At 32.2% G+C, this 15,827-nt stretch overlaps 1 protein-coding gene across 2 annotated transcripts; it reads right to left on the reverse strand.

Moving 5' to 3' along the window:
• Nucleotides 1–6,371: 6,371 nt before the first annotated feature.
• LOC21398095 (anamorsin homolog) lies at nt 6,372–12,581 on the reverse strand. Of its 2 annotated transcripts, none has more exons than XM_024175996.1 (8): nt 12,285–12,581; nt 9,664–9,814; nt 8,363–8,526; nt 8,180–8,281; nt 7,478–7,637; nt 7,243–7,379; nt 6,880–6,954; nt 6,372–6,782 (listed from the first exon to the last, which is right to left on the reverse strand). In XM_024175996.1, the coding sequence occupies exons 2-8, from the start codon at nt 9,797–9,799 to the stop codon at nt 6,744–6,746; spliced, it is 813 nt and encodes a 270-aa protein (XP_024031764.1). In that variant the 5' UTR covers nt 9,800–9,814; nt 12,285–12,581; the 3' UTR covers nt 6,372–6,743. The 2 variants fall into 2 exon arrangements, with proteins under 2 accessions (XP_024031764.1, XP_024031763.1); XM_024175995.1 differs by having other exon boundaries at nt 9,664–9,811; nt 12,285–12,580.
• Nucleotides 12,582–15,827: the final 3,246 nt, after the last annotated feature.

Here is a 15,827-nt window from a genome sequence, read left to right on the forward strand (position 1 = left end):
CGCGCTGCAGCGCGCCCGTGCACTGCAGCGTACGCTGTTGTGCGCTGCAGCGCGCGTCCCTAGCAAAACAGACCCGACGGGTCTGTTTTGCGCAGGCTGCAGTGCCCAAACGCGCTGCAGCGCGTCCGTGCGCTGCAGCGCGCACTCTTTCGCGCTGCAGCACGTGCTTGCGTCAGCCTACTCTTCCTGAATGTGTTTTAATCCAATTTTGTGATATCAAGGTTGAGAGATATATTACAATCTCTCTAACAGTTATTGCAGGTTCAGTGTCTTCAAATATTTTTGAAACAACTGCAGTCATTTGTGCTCCTCTTTGTTGAAAATATGTTTAGAAGATTTTTGATTGTCCTCTTAGCTAGGCGATGACAGATTAAATGGGACTGAAGAGGCCAAAATCAACTATAATCATCATTGCCACGGGTCAAAAGCAAATAAAGATAAAATGTGTTAAAAAAAATATGCACATATATATCTATGTGACTATAGAAGAAATTAGTAAGAAATCAATATATTATAGGTATATAGCAATAAAATATAAAAAAGAATAATCATTACAACAAATGCATGTTTTTTTTTAAGAAGTAACAACAGCAAAGAAAATTAATACATTTGATATCAATAATATATAATAAAAATATATGAGTAAAGGTTAATAACAGTACCTGCAACGCTGTAAACAATGTCTTAAACATAAAATATAGGCCAGCCAAAGACATACGAAAAAGATACAGCCTAAAACAATGAGCACTAAAGTACACGAATATGAGGCCAAACAACCAAAAAACCAAAAATGTTAGAGCAAGTAAAAGGAAGAAAAAACAAAAGATATTTAAACATTTAGAAAACAAAAAAAAATAGAGTCAAATCAGAATCTAGATAAATAAGTAGAAATACATTCATAACAGTTTCTCAATAAATTTCATGGCATTGAATAGCTAAAAACTAATTATAAGAATTATTCCCGTAGACTGAAACCAATTAAGGATAAAATATGTTAAGTAAAAACAGAAAACTACATATACTGCTACAAAGTAAATGAAACCCACAAAAAAGTGGAAACATAGGTAAGTAAGATTTGTTGACAATGAAAAGGAAAGAATTATTGTCAATACTATAGGAAACGACACAAAGCAATGACAATATAACAAATTAATACATACAGCATCAACAACAGATATTAAAAACGTACGAACAAAAATCATTAACAGTACTTGAGATATTGGGAGCACTGCCTTAAATAAGGAATGTCAGCTATCCAAACAGAAGTGAAAGAGGCAGGGGTAAAATGATGAAGCAGTAAATAGGGGAAGGTCAAAGATGATCAAAGATGGAGTGGCAAAGTAAAAATGTCAGTTGTAAAGGAAAACAGAGGAGACAATTCACACAACCAATTAATAGACAGTAACGGGGTTATATTTATATATATATATATATATATATATATATATAGAGAGAGAGAGAGAGAGAGAGAGAGAGAAACTTGGTAAGAACTGAGAGAAAATAGGAGAAAATGAGCAGAAACAAGCAAAAGAAACTTGCGCCGAAAATAGTCAAACGACTAAGATCAGGTAAGAACTGAGAGAAACAAAGAAGCCAAAAATGGAGGCCAAACTTTTGGCGGAAAATAAAATAGAAGAGACGGGAAAAACACATGGGATTGAAGCCAAACGACAAAAAAAGCAAGGAGGCAAAGGCAAAAACGCAAAGTCACACCACATGGGAGTGAAAAGACAAAAACACCCCCACACAAAAGAGGAAGAACAAAAGAGAGAGCAAGGGTAATAAAACGGGAAAAAAAAACGTGCACTGTACAATGAATAGTGAAGTGTGTCTAGGTGAAGAGTAATAATCTGGGTTTCCTTATAACATGAAAACTTGGTCAATCCATTTACGAGAGGGAAGTGCTTACATCGATCAAGTTTCAACAACCCACCATAATGCAATGAACATTGAATAATAGGCTTCATTTCTGATTAAATGAAGTCTCCTTTTATTATTATTTTATGACGTCTTGTTAATTTAGCAGTAGGAAAGAACGATAAAGTGTTATTGAAAATTAAATTAGAAAATCTTTAACACGGTCCATGCAATACAAATACTTATCAATGATAATCAATATCCTCGAAGGTTCTCTTGCTTCATGGCAAGAAAAAAGAAGATATAAAAATAAAATAAAAAGTCAAGGCGTCATTCTTTTGAGACCAGCAGCAGCACCACCACCAAATATGAGAAACAAATCAATAAATGTATAAAAAGACCCCAAAAAAATGACCCAAAACAAAGAGGCAGCTAGAGCAATCGAATTTACAAGTTTTAATTTCACAAACTATCCTTAATGAAATTTTGATGTATTGCCTCTGCATAAAGCAGTATAATCAAGATAATAATTGGGATGCATAACTTAACAGTAAATCTACTTTTAGAGATGAGTTTATCACTGTTAAAGTTTGTTAATATGAAATTTTTCGATACAAATTCGGTTCACGTAAGGAAAAATTTAGAGGTGATATCTCATCGCTATTATAGACTTTCAGTGACAACAAACATAATTGCTATATGGATTTCAAATTTAGATTAAAAGGCTAGTCCTAACACGATTTCTCCCTAGGGAGGTTTTTTCTTACTTATTGATGAGAAAATAATATGAACGAGAGAGTATAAAAGCATCAACTCAAATGCCATAAAAAAAGATCATGCAAACACATATAACAGATGACTAAAAACTTCCAGCATAAAATCAGAATGTTTTGCTTGCTTCTACATGTTTGCACCTATTTTTACTTGGATTCTAAACTATGTTGAAGAGTAAAGACTTTAATCAAACTACTCCAGATCACATCTTAGCCATAATTGATATTTGACTAAGGGGCAAAACGGGAATATAAAGTAGAACAATATTGTTGTATTTATCGGAGGAACCTATAATAATAATATATCATATTAGTGGAGTCTATGTGCCAAAAAAAAGTGATAGAAAAAGTAATACTAATATTTCTTTTGCACTTTATAATGATCACCGGTCAATACTAAACTAAAATCTTGGAAGGAATCCGAGGCTGGTTAAATTAATCTCTATTTATTAGATATAAAGACATTAGACAAGGGAGTTTCGTATGCCAAAGACATATTCATAATTGAATTATTATTTCCTCCTCTCTATATATATTGTAGGTCGAAAGTGCTCAGCTGCAAACAAAATTTAGCTAATTCATTTAATTATTTTATCATTTTTCTTGTCAAATTGAGCATCAAAGATTGTTTCAACCCAAGGTGTCTCAGGTTTTTATATATATATTTTTTATTTCTCCATCAATATAACGAGCATTTAACGATTTCAATCATTTTGATATTTCTTTTTCTTTTTCTTTTTTTTTCCCCCTTGTATTATCATATGGAGTATGGTTCTTACATAGACCTACTTTGCTCCTCTTGTGTCACCTAATTGATTGTAGTTCTTAATATTATATAGCATACTAGAATACTTCATTGAATGTTTGTTTGATGGCATAATATTTCAGAGGAAAAACCTGCGGCACTTTTAGCGGGAAAAAACACGGGTGACAAGCATCAACTTAAGCCGGATGCACCACATAATATTTCAGGGGAAGGATCCGGCAAATGACACATCCGCAGTGGATGATCTTGTGACAGTCTCAGCCCCGATCGCACGACAGGATCGTCAAGAAACTAAGCCCCGATCAAACATTGTTTGTCGATCGTCGCATTCTCCGAGGACTCCAGGAGTTTGCGCGTATACGCGCCAAATAACTGAAATTCTCAAGCCAAGATTGAAAAACAGGTGAGCGCGCTTTAGCTGCCAACGGTAACACAAACATCACCGATGGCCTTGAAACGGGCAAAATGTGCTCAATGACCGTAGTCACGGACATGAGATTTTCATCATGCTTATTATGTGCGATGAAACATTGGTGATGCTCTTGGGAACATGCTAGCATACACATTCAGTTTCATCCAAAGATACGTTGAAATTATAACCTTTTAAATACTATATATCGGAGAAGTTGTATACATACACATATATATAACTTTACTCCCTGTTGTTCTTTAAATCACTTACGTTGTGGCACTAAGGCCGTGTTTAGAATAAATATCGTTTTTTTTTCGTTTTTCAAGAAAGAAAAAATGAAAACGTTTTCAAAACGACGTTTAGCGCCATAAAGACAAAAAATAAAAATAAAAATGATTTTTTAGTTTAGTGTAAAATAAAAGAGAAATGAAAAATGACTTTTAGTCGTTTTTCATTTTTTGTTTTCGTTTTCTCCTCTCTCAAGCAGAGAGAGAGAGAGAGACATTAATGAGTTTTTTTACACTGAAAACAATCTCTTGATAAAACTATCAAACACATTTTCAAAAATGATTTCTATTTGAGATTAAAAACGTTTTCATTTTCATTTTCTTACAAAAAAATAAAATCATTTTGAAACGAGTTCTTAACGCGTCTTAAAAATTCAGTTTAGACCCGCTGTCTCTTTTTGGTTGTCCTTCCAATAAAAATTTACCACACAAATTAAATGATTTAACCTATTTTCACCCATAAAATACAGGATAAATATGTATTGGAAGGACGACTAAGTGGACAATCAAAAGGGACAGCAAATATAAACTAGTGTTCACCGTCAGGCATTATAAGAAGGGAGAAAGAAAAAAATAAGTTAAGATTTAAGATCAATTAAAATTAATAGACTAATAGTTTACATAGGTTAATAAATAGGCCAAATTACTATTTTTGTCCATAACTTGTCTGGTTATGAACCATAACTTGATAAATTATTGTTCATAATTCACGATTTTTATCCATAACTTATCTGATTATGAACCATAACTTGACAAATTATGACCTATTAATTTTTAAAACTAAAAATTAACCTATATACTTTCTTAAGCTTTTCATATTAACATATTTTCTACTATTTTCATTATAAGAATGCCGGCAACCAAAGGCCCACTGTTAAGCCTGCGGTCATTGAGCACATTTAAGCAAGTTTTGAGGCCATCAGCGATGTTGGTGTTATCGTTAGCAACTAAAAGCATTGACCTGTTTTGATTTCTCAATATCCGTTTGAGAATTGTGAATTATTTGGTGCAATAGGCACAACCTCCTAGGGTCCTCGGAGGATGTGACAATCGACAAACGATCAATCATATGCTCAGTTTCTCAATGAGGAGTTGCATGGCAAACCAATATTGATTAACCAGTTCTTTACTCGATGTCAATTATTGATTTATGCTAGAAAGAGTTAAGAAGTGGCAATTAAGTAGCAATATAAGGATTAGCTCTGTAAATGATAATTGTATATAAAATAAATACTTATATATAGATCGATAGATAGCCCTTGTACATGAGAGACTATAATGAAATAAAAAGTTCAACACTATTTCAAAAACCTTTCATTTAGGAAATGTTTGTTTCATGTATCCGTCTCTGATTCTGAATCATAATTCATGATTCTCTACAGTATTTTTCTCTCACAAAAAAATTAAATTTTAAAAATCAAAATCATAAATCATAATTCTAAATTCATAAACTAAATGTTACCTTATTCTTCTTTTGCGAAATCCACGTCAATTGTTATAACTCTTAGGTAGAACCTATCCCTAAAGTTAGCTTGTAGGGAGATGGTGCCCAAATGGTTATAAACTCACATGTTAAGCTCATACTTTAACAATGTGGGACTCAATCAGGATCCTAACATACCACCAGGCTTTCGACACCGACGTCCACAGCGGCCCACTCTGGATGGCCCACTCTGGCCTTTCCAGGTCACCCCTCCTCAGGTCGCCCCTTTCGCAACGTGAGCCTAAGAGGGGCATGCTCTGATACCAATTGTTATAACTTTTAGATAGAACTCATCCTCAAAAGCTAACTTGTAGAGAGAGGGTAGCCAAATGATTATAAACCCACATGCTAAACCCATATTTTAACAATGTGAGACTCAACTAAAATATCCTAACATACCACCACACTTCTGACACCGACGTCCACGGCGGCCCACAATGGATGGCCCACTCTAACCTTTCCGTCAGGAGACAATCACATTGCAAAACAATAATGAAAAAGCAAGAATTCCTTTCTTTAAAAAAAAAAAAAAAAAAAAAAAAAAAAGAACAGTAATTTTTAAAAGGCAATAATTTTTTAAAGGTGGTGTATGTAATACGTATTTTTTTTAAATATTGTTCTCAAGTAATTTTATTAATACGTACTTTAGTAATAAAAAAATCTTATTAAAAATGAGGGTGTGACATGTAGAATCGGGGATGACACACCCGATACAATATCTTTGCTGCCTCTTAAAGAGTTCTAAGGCGAGTAAAATAAAACTTAAAAATAATAAACGTCACCAGCCAAAATATTGATGAGCCAACAAACTTTTTCATCACTCGACCAAATCCCCTTTTCCCTCAAAGCATATACATATGCATGGAATGAACAGACATACAGAACAGATTCCAGAATGGTCAAGCAACAAATTTTCCAAATTGTTCTTTCCTTTTTTATGCAGCACACTGAAAACTTACCCCCCAAAAGTCTAGCTAATAACTATATAGTTTAGCATGTTGAGTCAGATAAATAACTACAACAGAATCAATGACTTGTTATTTGGAGAAAGTGGATAATGAGAGCCGCGGCCGACAATGCAGACAAAATAACTAGCCGTTGTGCAGTATCTGAAACCCCATCTCTATAACAAAAAAAAGCAGTGATTCTTCTTATGTGTCCGTGTCTATATGTCTGCCGCAAGGAAGCTTCTGGACAACGATACCTGCACACAAGGATCATAACCAATGTATTACAACTTCGAAAAGTTAAGAGGGATGGAGGGAAGAGAGAGAGAGAGTGATTTTGTTTTCTCTATGTACCTTCTCTCCCAGTTTGAATGGAGGAAGACCCTTGTAAGGACACGTACTACACCGAAAAGCATCACCTAGCCCACACTGCAAATTGCGTAAATTTTAGAGTCAAGTAGCATAATAACTAAAATATCAAGAATGGAAGTTATCCATTATGAGGCTACACTTGATGGACACTTCAGCATCACGCAGGAACAAGTTGACCCCTGCGTATATACTTTTAAAAGGAAAATAAAATAAAATAAAATCTAAGCACACCGCTATCTATCTAGTATAACTCTATTCTGCTAGAAATAAACTCCAGATAATGATAATATACTGATAAACATAAATGTTACTGAGAATCAACTACCGAGCAATAATGACACGTACACTGCCACAAGCTGATTGAGGATTGTTCTGAAGATCATCAGTCAAACCTAACTTCTCTACTTTCTGCTCAGCTTCCGCCCTCCCACAAGTGCAATTTTTACAAGCTTTCCTTGTAGCTCCAACTTCACAATCACCAACTGCACCAGCCATAATGGTTGATATATAGATAAAGACGAGAGAAGTAAAAAACTGAGAGCTCACAAGATAAGAAATTCCAAAGTAGGCCAGAACTTACCCAATGGTAGCTGGGGTTTCTTCAAATCCTCCTCCGTTAATAAGCTATCCTCGTCAATTAAATCAGAATCAATATCAATCTGAACCACTGGTGAACTTTTTGGAGCCTTCTTAATGGCAAAAGATGAACCAATCTTCCAAGAAGACTTCTTAGCTTTGACCTGTGATCACAGAAAGAGGAGAGAGAGGGAAGAAAAATCAAGATCTAGCTTCCAATAAATAACACAAGTAGAACAAACTTATCGAGCAGGTGAATTTTGGCTGGCGCAAAAGAATCGGAACACATTGACCCCCATAATAGAGTACAAGGATGTAAGAGGGTCATGTGATCACTCCCCCTAACAAGACCATTTACATGGGAAAAGGCACCAAGAGATATATATGATGTGTCAAAAGTATAGATGAAAAAAATACTAGCTCTGAAGTTATCCCATCCAAAAAATCTCCACTGGAAATTGGAAGACTTTTAAGTTAAATACGCGTTCATAACTCACGCCTACAGTATGCATAAAAAGAGCTTTGCTTCACTGCTTCAGTAATTATTTGGATACCTAAAATACTGTTGAAGACAAATGGAAACTCTTGCGGCTCCCAACTCATTACCACTATGGGTTCTTTCTTCATCTTTTGGCCGTCAATATAATATTATTTGAAAGGTAGATAATAAATGTTTCATTGACACGTGTAAACATTGCCAACTTACCATAAGTGACAGCACATTAGAACCCAAAATTGATTTAGATTGCAGTGATTGTGCTTCTAGAAAACCAGACAACAGTAACTTGCGCTCAAGAGCTGAGGTTTCCTGTAAAACGGAAAAACCCATGTGAATTTTCTTTCAATGTCGAAAGGTATCAAGCCATAAGCTGCACAAATTTTTCATTACTTTGTTTGCGTCCACTGTAGCTGACTGAGAATGGTAGAGTAGGATTGTTCCACCAGGCTTTAGCACTCTTGAGACTTCTTTAAGCAACTGGTCACTGGGAGATTCATGTGATCCACACAGAGAGAGAACAATGTCCATAGAGGAATCTTCTACTGGCAACCGACCTGTTATCAGTAAAGACCGAAAACACAAGATCATATATACAGGGCCTGAAATTGAAAAATTAACTTGACTGTCCGTGTTTTCAAACAAACAACAGTCAAACTGTCCCAGTTTTGATCTTTTCACTTGATTAATTTATTAGCCAAGATTCACAATCCTAAAAAAACTGTTAGTTAACTTATGTAAGAGAGACTTTTATCCTGTTAGATAGCAAACTTTCGCTAATTGTTAGGAGTCCAACTCTACTAGTTTTGCTATTGATATTATTAAATTAGAAACTGAAAAGGCATGCATAACATTGTATTAATATTATATACAATACACTCGGAGGAAACTGAAAATCAACATCATTTACTTTGCCTAAAAGATTTCATATGTTCAAACAAGAAAAGAGTGTTCAACCAACATTTAGATTTTATTACATATAGGAAATTTATGATTCATCACCAACACCAAGTCAGGAAAACAAAATAGAATTAATTAATAATACGTGAAACGATTGATAATAAACATATAATATATAAAATGTAAAGAAAAGAGTGTTCGACCAACATTTAGATTTTATTACATATAGGAAATTTATGATTCATCACCAACACCAAGTCAGGAAAACAAAATAGAATTAATTAATAATACGTGAAACGATTGATAATAAACATATAATATATAAAATGTAATAAAAGATATTAATTAATACGTGACAGAAAATAATCGAATTGAGGAGGAAATATCCAAAAACACAGAAAATTTTGTTTAAAATCTTTTCAACACAGCATAATACCAAAAGAAAACCTGTCCAGTCCTTCATTTTACCATGGTAAGTACATTGGCATAATTGGTTATTTAATTACAAGCCCTAATGAATTTTGCAAATCCTTCAACAGTCAAACACTACCAGAATCTTTAATCTGGAGGAGCAGGGAACATGATTTCTGATCTTTTTGTTGACTTCATTTTTATAAGAATGAAAAAAAAAAAATTATTGAAAATTAAAAGTAAATAGCAGGGACAAGAAATCATATCACCTAATAAAGCTACCCCAGTCATTCAACACAGAAAATAGCCTTTTCATCTAAGTTTCCAACCAGAAAAAGAAAACAACAGAATTTACGATCAATTGGAGAGGGGTAGGAAATTACTTAATAAAGACACTTGAGTGATAATAAGAGGATCACACTTTTCAGCCCCTCCATCCTCAAGCTCCCTGAGTGCATTCAGAACAGTACTGGCAGGTAGGACTGCATCATCTGTAAATGCCAGCACGCTTCCCAACATTTTAGCAGTAACCTACTAGAATGAAAAGTAAATAAGTAAAAGGAAATAGGAGAAAAGTATATAAAAATGCTTGAGCATGATGTTTCTGAAGTTCTAACACTTATATTACATACCGAATCTAGAGAGTTTCCAAACACCACACGGCCACACCAAATACATATAGGGAAGTATTTACTGAATACAACTAATATTCCAAAGAATTTAACACCAACCAAAGACAAAGTGCAAAGCTTTTTAAGCAAAGATTCTGGTGTTACCATAGGAAACACCATATAGGGCACATACAACTCGGAATTTCAATTTCACAACCCCTTAAAAATCGATAAGATATCAATTTACTTCTCTGAGCTTCAAAACCAAAAGCTCAGCACAAGAACCGGTTCAAAACCACCTATAATAGATAACAAGACTAAACCTTCACAACAGCACTCTTAAAAAGCCACCATTGCCAATGAAATCCGGAATTTCACCAACAAAATTCAAAGCACATCCTACGCTATCAAAACAAATTCCAAAATGTTCAAGTTTCAAGCCATCTAATCCTCGCTCAAATTATTGAAATAAACAAGTAAACTGCAATATACCAGAAAATAAAAAAATCATATATATGTGCGATTCTTTTGTAATTTCACTCGTAAAATACATTTCCATCTAGCAACATCACAGAGACCCAAAAAAAAAAAAAAAAAAAAAAAAACCTAAAAAAAAAAAAGGGAAAAAAGGGGAAAAAAAAAAAAAAAAAAAAAAACCTGAAAAAACGAACAGGAGAAAAAGGGGACTCATATTCATTCAATACCAATGCATTGATCTTTAGAAGACTACAAAAAAGGGGGGAAAGGGCCAAATCAAATGACAAAGTATCAAACTCAACGCAAAATCAAAGAAACTTGGCAGAAAACACCACATGAAGGAATCATCAACACATTGAAAACCAAAAAAGAAGAAACGAGGATCAAAAGAGAGAAAGGAGGAAGAACTGAACCCGAAAGACGGACAAAATAGCGAGAAGCAAAGATCTGAATTTCACCAGAAAACGGCATAAATGAAAACAGCCAAGCGTGATCCCACTATTTTTCGCTACAAAAATGAGACATTTAGGGCTTGTTCATTTCGCGAATTTGAGTTTTCAATTCGAGCTGAGATATGACATTTTCTTAGAGCTTTTCACTGCAGTAGAAAAAGTTAGATGTGACATTTTCTGAGAGCTTTTTACTGTAAAAACCTAAAACTGAAAACTCGAATCGGTGAAATGAACGAGGCCTTAGTTTTCCTGTGTGTGTGTGTGTTTCTATATATATATATATATATATATATATATATATTGTAAATATGTGTGTGTATAATTTGCATCAACGCAACCCCGGGGTTGCCAATGCCTCATTCTCCAGAAACATCGACAAAAGCCTACGGACACTAGTTTTTACACTTTTTCCCACAACTCTTCTTGTTCTTTTCTTCCTCATTTTTTTTTTCAGATTTGATTATCTTTAAGTTATTTTTTCCTTGCTTTCACACGATGTAGATTACTAGATTATGTCCTCAGTAATTATCTGTTTCACGTTTCACAACAATTCACCCTTTTCATCTTTTTCAACATTGAATTATACAAACACCAAACACAATAATCCTGAGTTCCCAAAAATCCTGAAGAAACTAACTGAAGAAAAACCCAGATCAACAAGGATAAACTCAAAGATACTTCAAGAAAAAATGCCATATAGTGGGAATACATATGGATTACAAAAGAAGCTCCAACCAAATCTAGTTACCAAACAAAGAAAGAGAAAAATAATCGTAATCTATACACATCATCAAAAACCATTCACACAATGCTTAATACAAATACTTGATTTATAACATATTCAGGTCAGTATCGACACTACTATACTATAATAGTATAGATATTAGTCAGGAAAACATAAAAGAAATTGTAGAACTTCACTACTTTCTAAAGTAACGGGAAGATAATCAATACATCATTCTAAAACAATCAAATTATGCAAAGTAGTACCTACTCTAATTGAATTATCCAAACAAAAAACAAATTTACATAAACAAATTTACTTCTGAATGTCAAAACATATTCTTAAAATAAAGCACAATATGAACAAAGCGACGATAAAAATATATAAACACACACTTGAAAATCCATGAGATGAGACTCAAACCGAGAGGATCCAATTAGAACCGCACAGAATCAACTTCCAATCATGGGAGATCGGAGATATCAAACAAGAGTTAAACACAACTTTCAAGATGGGAGGTTCGTTGAACTCGTCGATTGAAAGGTAAAGTAGCATATAATATTTTCCATAGGCAGGCAGAAGAGAAGACAAAATTGATTCGACAGACAGAAAAACCACCACAAAGGTTATAATAAAACGGTTACAAAGGATTCAAATATGAAATAATTTTGTTAGATTTCACACCCAAAAAAAAAAAAAAGATATCGAAAGTTTCGATAAAAACAGAGAAAGAGAGAGACCTTTTCGGAATAGAGGCAATCGAAGGAACGCAGGGACCAGAATGAGAGCAATCGAAGGTGGCGTTACTTCCTCGGGGGTTTCTTTGAAACTCAGCAGAACGCTACCCTCGATTCTTCCGATTTGGGCGTGAACGGAAAGTATTATTCCGAGATCAAAGACGACAACTTTACCAGATTCTTAGACAAGAAGCAGCGAAATCGAAGAAGAAGGGAACCCTAGTACCACATCGAAAAGGGAAATATTTCTTACAGTTAATATTACCTAAATACCTTATAACTAATTCGACCTTAGAGAGAGAAATAGAAGAGAGAGACCGTCACAGTTTGCGAATCGTGTATGATACCGACCACGCAAAAGGCACGTGAGTCGATTATGTGGGTGCCCCGCCAAACTTTTTGACTTGGAAATTTTTTTTAAGGGAAAAAAAACATTATAGCATAATTAATAATTGAGGTTTAAGATCTCTTTTATTTTATCGATTTGAATTTTTAATTTTAAATTTTTATAGTTAAAATTTATAAAAAAAATATTATATTTAAATTTTTCTGCTACAGTTAAAAATTCTTAGAAAATACCGCATCTCAACTTGAATTAAAAACTCAAATTTGTGAAACAAACGAGGCTAAATATATGGAACAAACGGGCTTGAATCGTATTTGTGTCTTTATTATTGGATTAATTCCTATCTTTTAAAATTATTCTCAATCACACTTTAATCTTTAACATTTAAAATGTTTTACAGTTGACCCTTAAAATTGTACTCAGTTATTCTGTTAACTAAATATTAAATATTTAACTGAATTTATATAAATTAAAGACTAAAATTGAAAAAATAATTAAAATTAAGACACTGTATCAGAAAATTAAATTTTGTGTTTTTTATAAAGTCACTAAATTTTATATGTTTTTAATTTTAGTAATTAATTTTCACATTTTCATTTAAGTATTTAACATTTAGCAAACGAAAAGATCAAAACTAAAACAAAACTTTAGGGATCGATTGTCAAACGTTTTAAGAGTCAGGAAGTAAAATAGAACGGTGAGTAAACTTCAAAGATCATTTGTGAGATTAACCATTTCGTAAATTTAGATAGATTAAATAGATAATTAAGTTCAACATTCTTTTTTTTTTTTTTGGCTTTTCAATTTTTATTTTGAAATTTGGGCTAATCTTACTTTATTCCTTAAATTTCAAATGTCTAACTACGAGCCCCCTAAATTTAATACATATTGTATTTTTAGTCTCTCATTGACGAAACCGTAAGATGAACAGAATGAACATATGAGGCCTATGTGATAGTTTTAATGAGGGTAACTTGGTAATATTAATTAAGGATTAACTTTAGCGTAAATATCTCACTTTGTTCTTTAAATTTTTAGATATCCCACTATGGCCTCGAGCTTTAGAAATATTTCACTTTTGATATTATATCTGAATGTTTACTATTTAACATTTCTTCTCCAAATAAATTTTATACAACTTACTTGAAGATAATAATTTTGAGAATCTTTTGAGTATAATTTTATAAACACAGAATTTTGAATATTCGCATAATAAAAGAGACAAAAATAATATTTAAACATAACACGTAAAATGTTTTGGGTATTATTCTTATTTAAAAATTGAAATTTTTTTATACACATACTATATCAAATTTTACATCAAATGTTTTTAGTACTGAAAATGTTTAAAAATAGTAACAGTGAAAAAAAAATTTAGTAATTTATTTTTTAAAAATATCAAATAATAAAATTAGTTTTATATATTTTATTGTTTTGGTGTAAAAAATATGGATAATGGGTTTAAAAATAAGAATAAAACTAATTATAAATATGTGTATTAAAGTATGTCTATTTTAATCATTATACATTCTTACAATAATTTTGTGCATAATTTGCTAAATACTTAAATTTCTTGATCTCGTGTTCACAATAATTTTTTGTTTAAAAAAATACCAAACACATATATGCTTATAGTCACAATAACTTTTGACCAATAACACAACAACAATAATTAAAAACTTTTAATAGTACAACAATGCCAAACTACCTATGTTTGGTAGAGTGTAAAAGGAAGAGAAAATAAATTATACGTATTTTGGAGAAGAAAATATAATCTTAAGTTGTTCCATCTGTCCCACCATTTTACAATCCCTTTAACTTTAAAAAGAAAAATGAGAGAAAATAAATTGACAAACAAGTATGATGTATAACTATTTTCACGATTATTCGTCATCTTTTTGTTCGTATAAGAATATTATTGTAAAATAAACTAGATCAGACATTTTTTTTATTTTTCTTTATTTTTTACCAAACAATAGAAAAGAAAATCCCCTTTTTACCTTTTCATTTTCTTTATCTTGGTATTTTAGTTTTCTCTTTTTTTTTTTTTTTTCCATCCCTCCTACTAAATAGAGCTTAAAAGTTTCATTTTTCTGATAGGATTAATTTCATTTTGGCCCTTAAACTATGCAACTTTCCCTTAAACTTTAAAACATTACAAACGACACCCCTAAAATATGCAATCTGTCTCGTTTTGGCGATTGTCACCAAAACTATTAAATTCATAAACTTTGACAGAATGAGGCAAGTGATCATTTTGACACACCGGCCATCTGTTTTCAACATATATTTTAGAGGAAAACCCCCTAAATTTTGTTTTTCCAATATATAGTTTTACTACTCTTTTTTTCGTAGTTTTTATTTTTATTTTTATTATAGATAGATGAAAATTTATACTCAAATTAACAACTTGTATAATATTGAGGTTATGATCTCTTTTACTTGTGAAGCTGTCATATTGGGATTGTGATTCTTTTGATTAAAATGGAAAAAAAAAAAAAAAAAAAAAACTCATAAACAAGGTAGAGGAAAATGACCGTAAATGGTTCTTAAATATTAGTAGTGATTTTAGAATTTAATTGAAAAAGATAAATGGTTGAACTGTTAAATACGATTTTTCTAAAATACTTTTATTAAGTAATCATGTAATGGTTATGGAAATGGAAGTGGGACAACTTGCATAATTTGAAAGTGTGATTTGTAACGTTTCAAAGCTCGGAGTTTAAAATATGACAAATTACATAGGTCAAGGTTCAAAAGTTAAGGCATGTTTGTTTGATCTATTAAAGCACCGTATTATATAATAATATATTAATATAATATTTAGTGTGCGATTATCATATTGTATAAACTAATATACGAATGATAAATTAATACAGTTTATGTCATATTATTAAACACGATTTATTTTAGCGTATTGTATTATATTATTCTATAGCGGATTTATGATTCATGTCGAGGTCGGGCCGACGCGAAGTCATGTCAGAGCCTGTAATTGTTTAAAATTGAGGGGCATAATACAAATTTATATTTTTTAAAATTACATTTAATTTTCAAAAAAATGACATTTTGACATCAAAATTTTTAAAATTTTACATTTTGATCTCTTATACAATACATCATGACACTAAATATCGTATTATATTATGATAATACATTACACCTTATACAATACACTACAAGCTGCCAAACACGACCTG

This window comes from Morus notabilis, unplaced genomic scaffold (assembly GCF_000414095.1).
Source record: "Morus notabilis unplaced genomic scaffold, ASM41409v2 Scaffold72, whole genome shotgun sequence".
In the NCBI taxonomy this organism is placed as follows: Eukaryota; Viridiplantae; Streptophyta; class Magnoliopsida; order Rosales; family Moraceae; genus Morus; species Morus notabilis.

Bases quoted from the DNA above. Each gene is read 5' to 3' on its own strand.
- LOC21398095 (XM_024175996.1), bottom strand. From the start codon at position 9,799: ATGTTGGGAAGCGTGCTGGCATTTACAGATGATGCAGTCCTACCTGCC. The intron at 8,527-9,663 runs GTAATTTCCTAC...TACTGATAACAG, and splicing joins CACTCAAGTGTCTTTATTAA to GTCGGTTGCCAGTAGAAGAT. The intron at 8,282-8,362 runs GTAATGAAAAAT...TCCGTTTTACAG, and splicing joins CTACAGTGGACGCAAACAAA to GAAACCTCAGCTCTTGAGCG.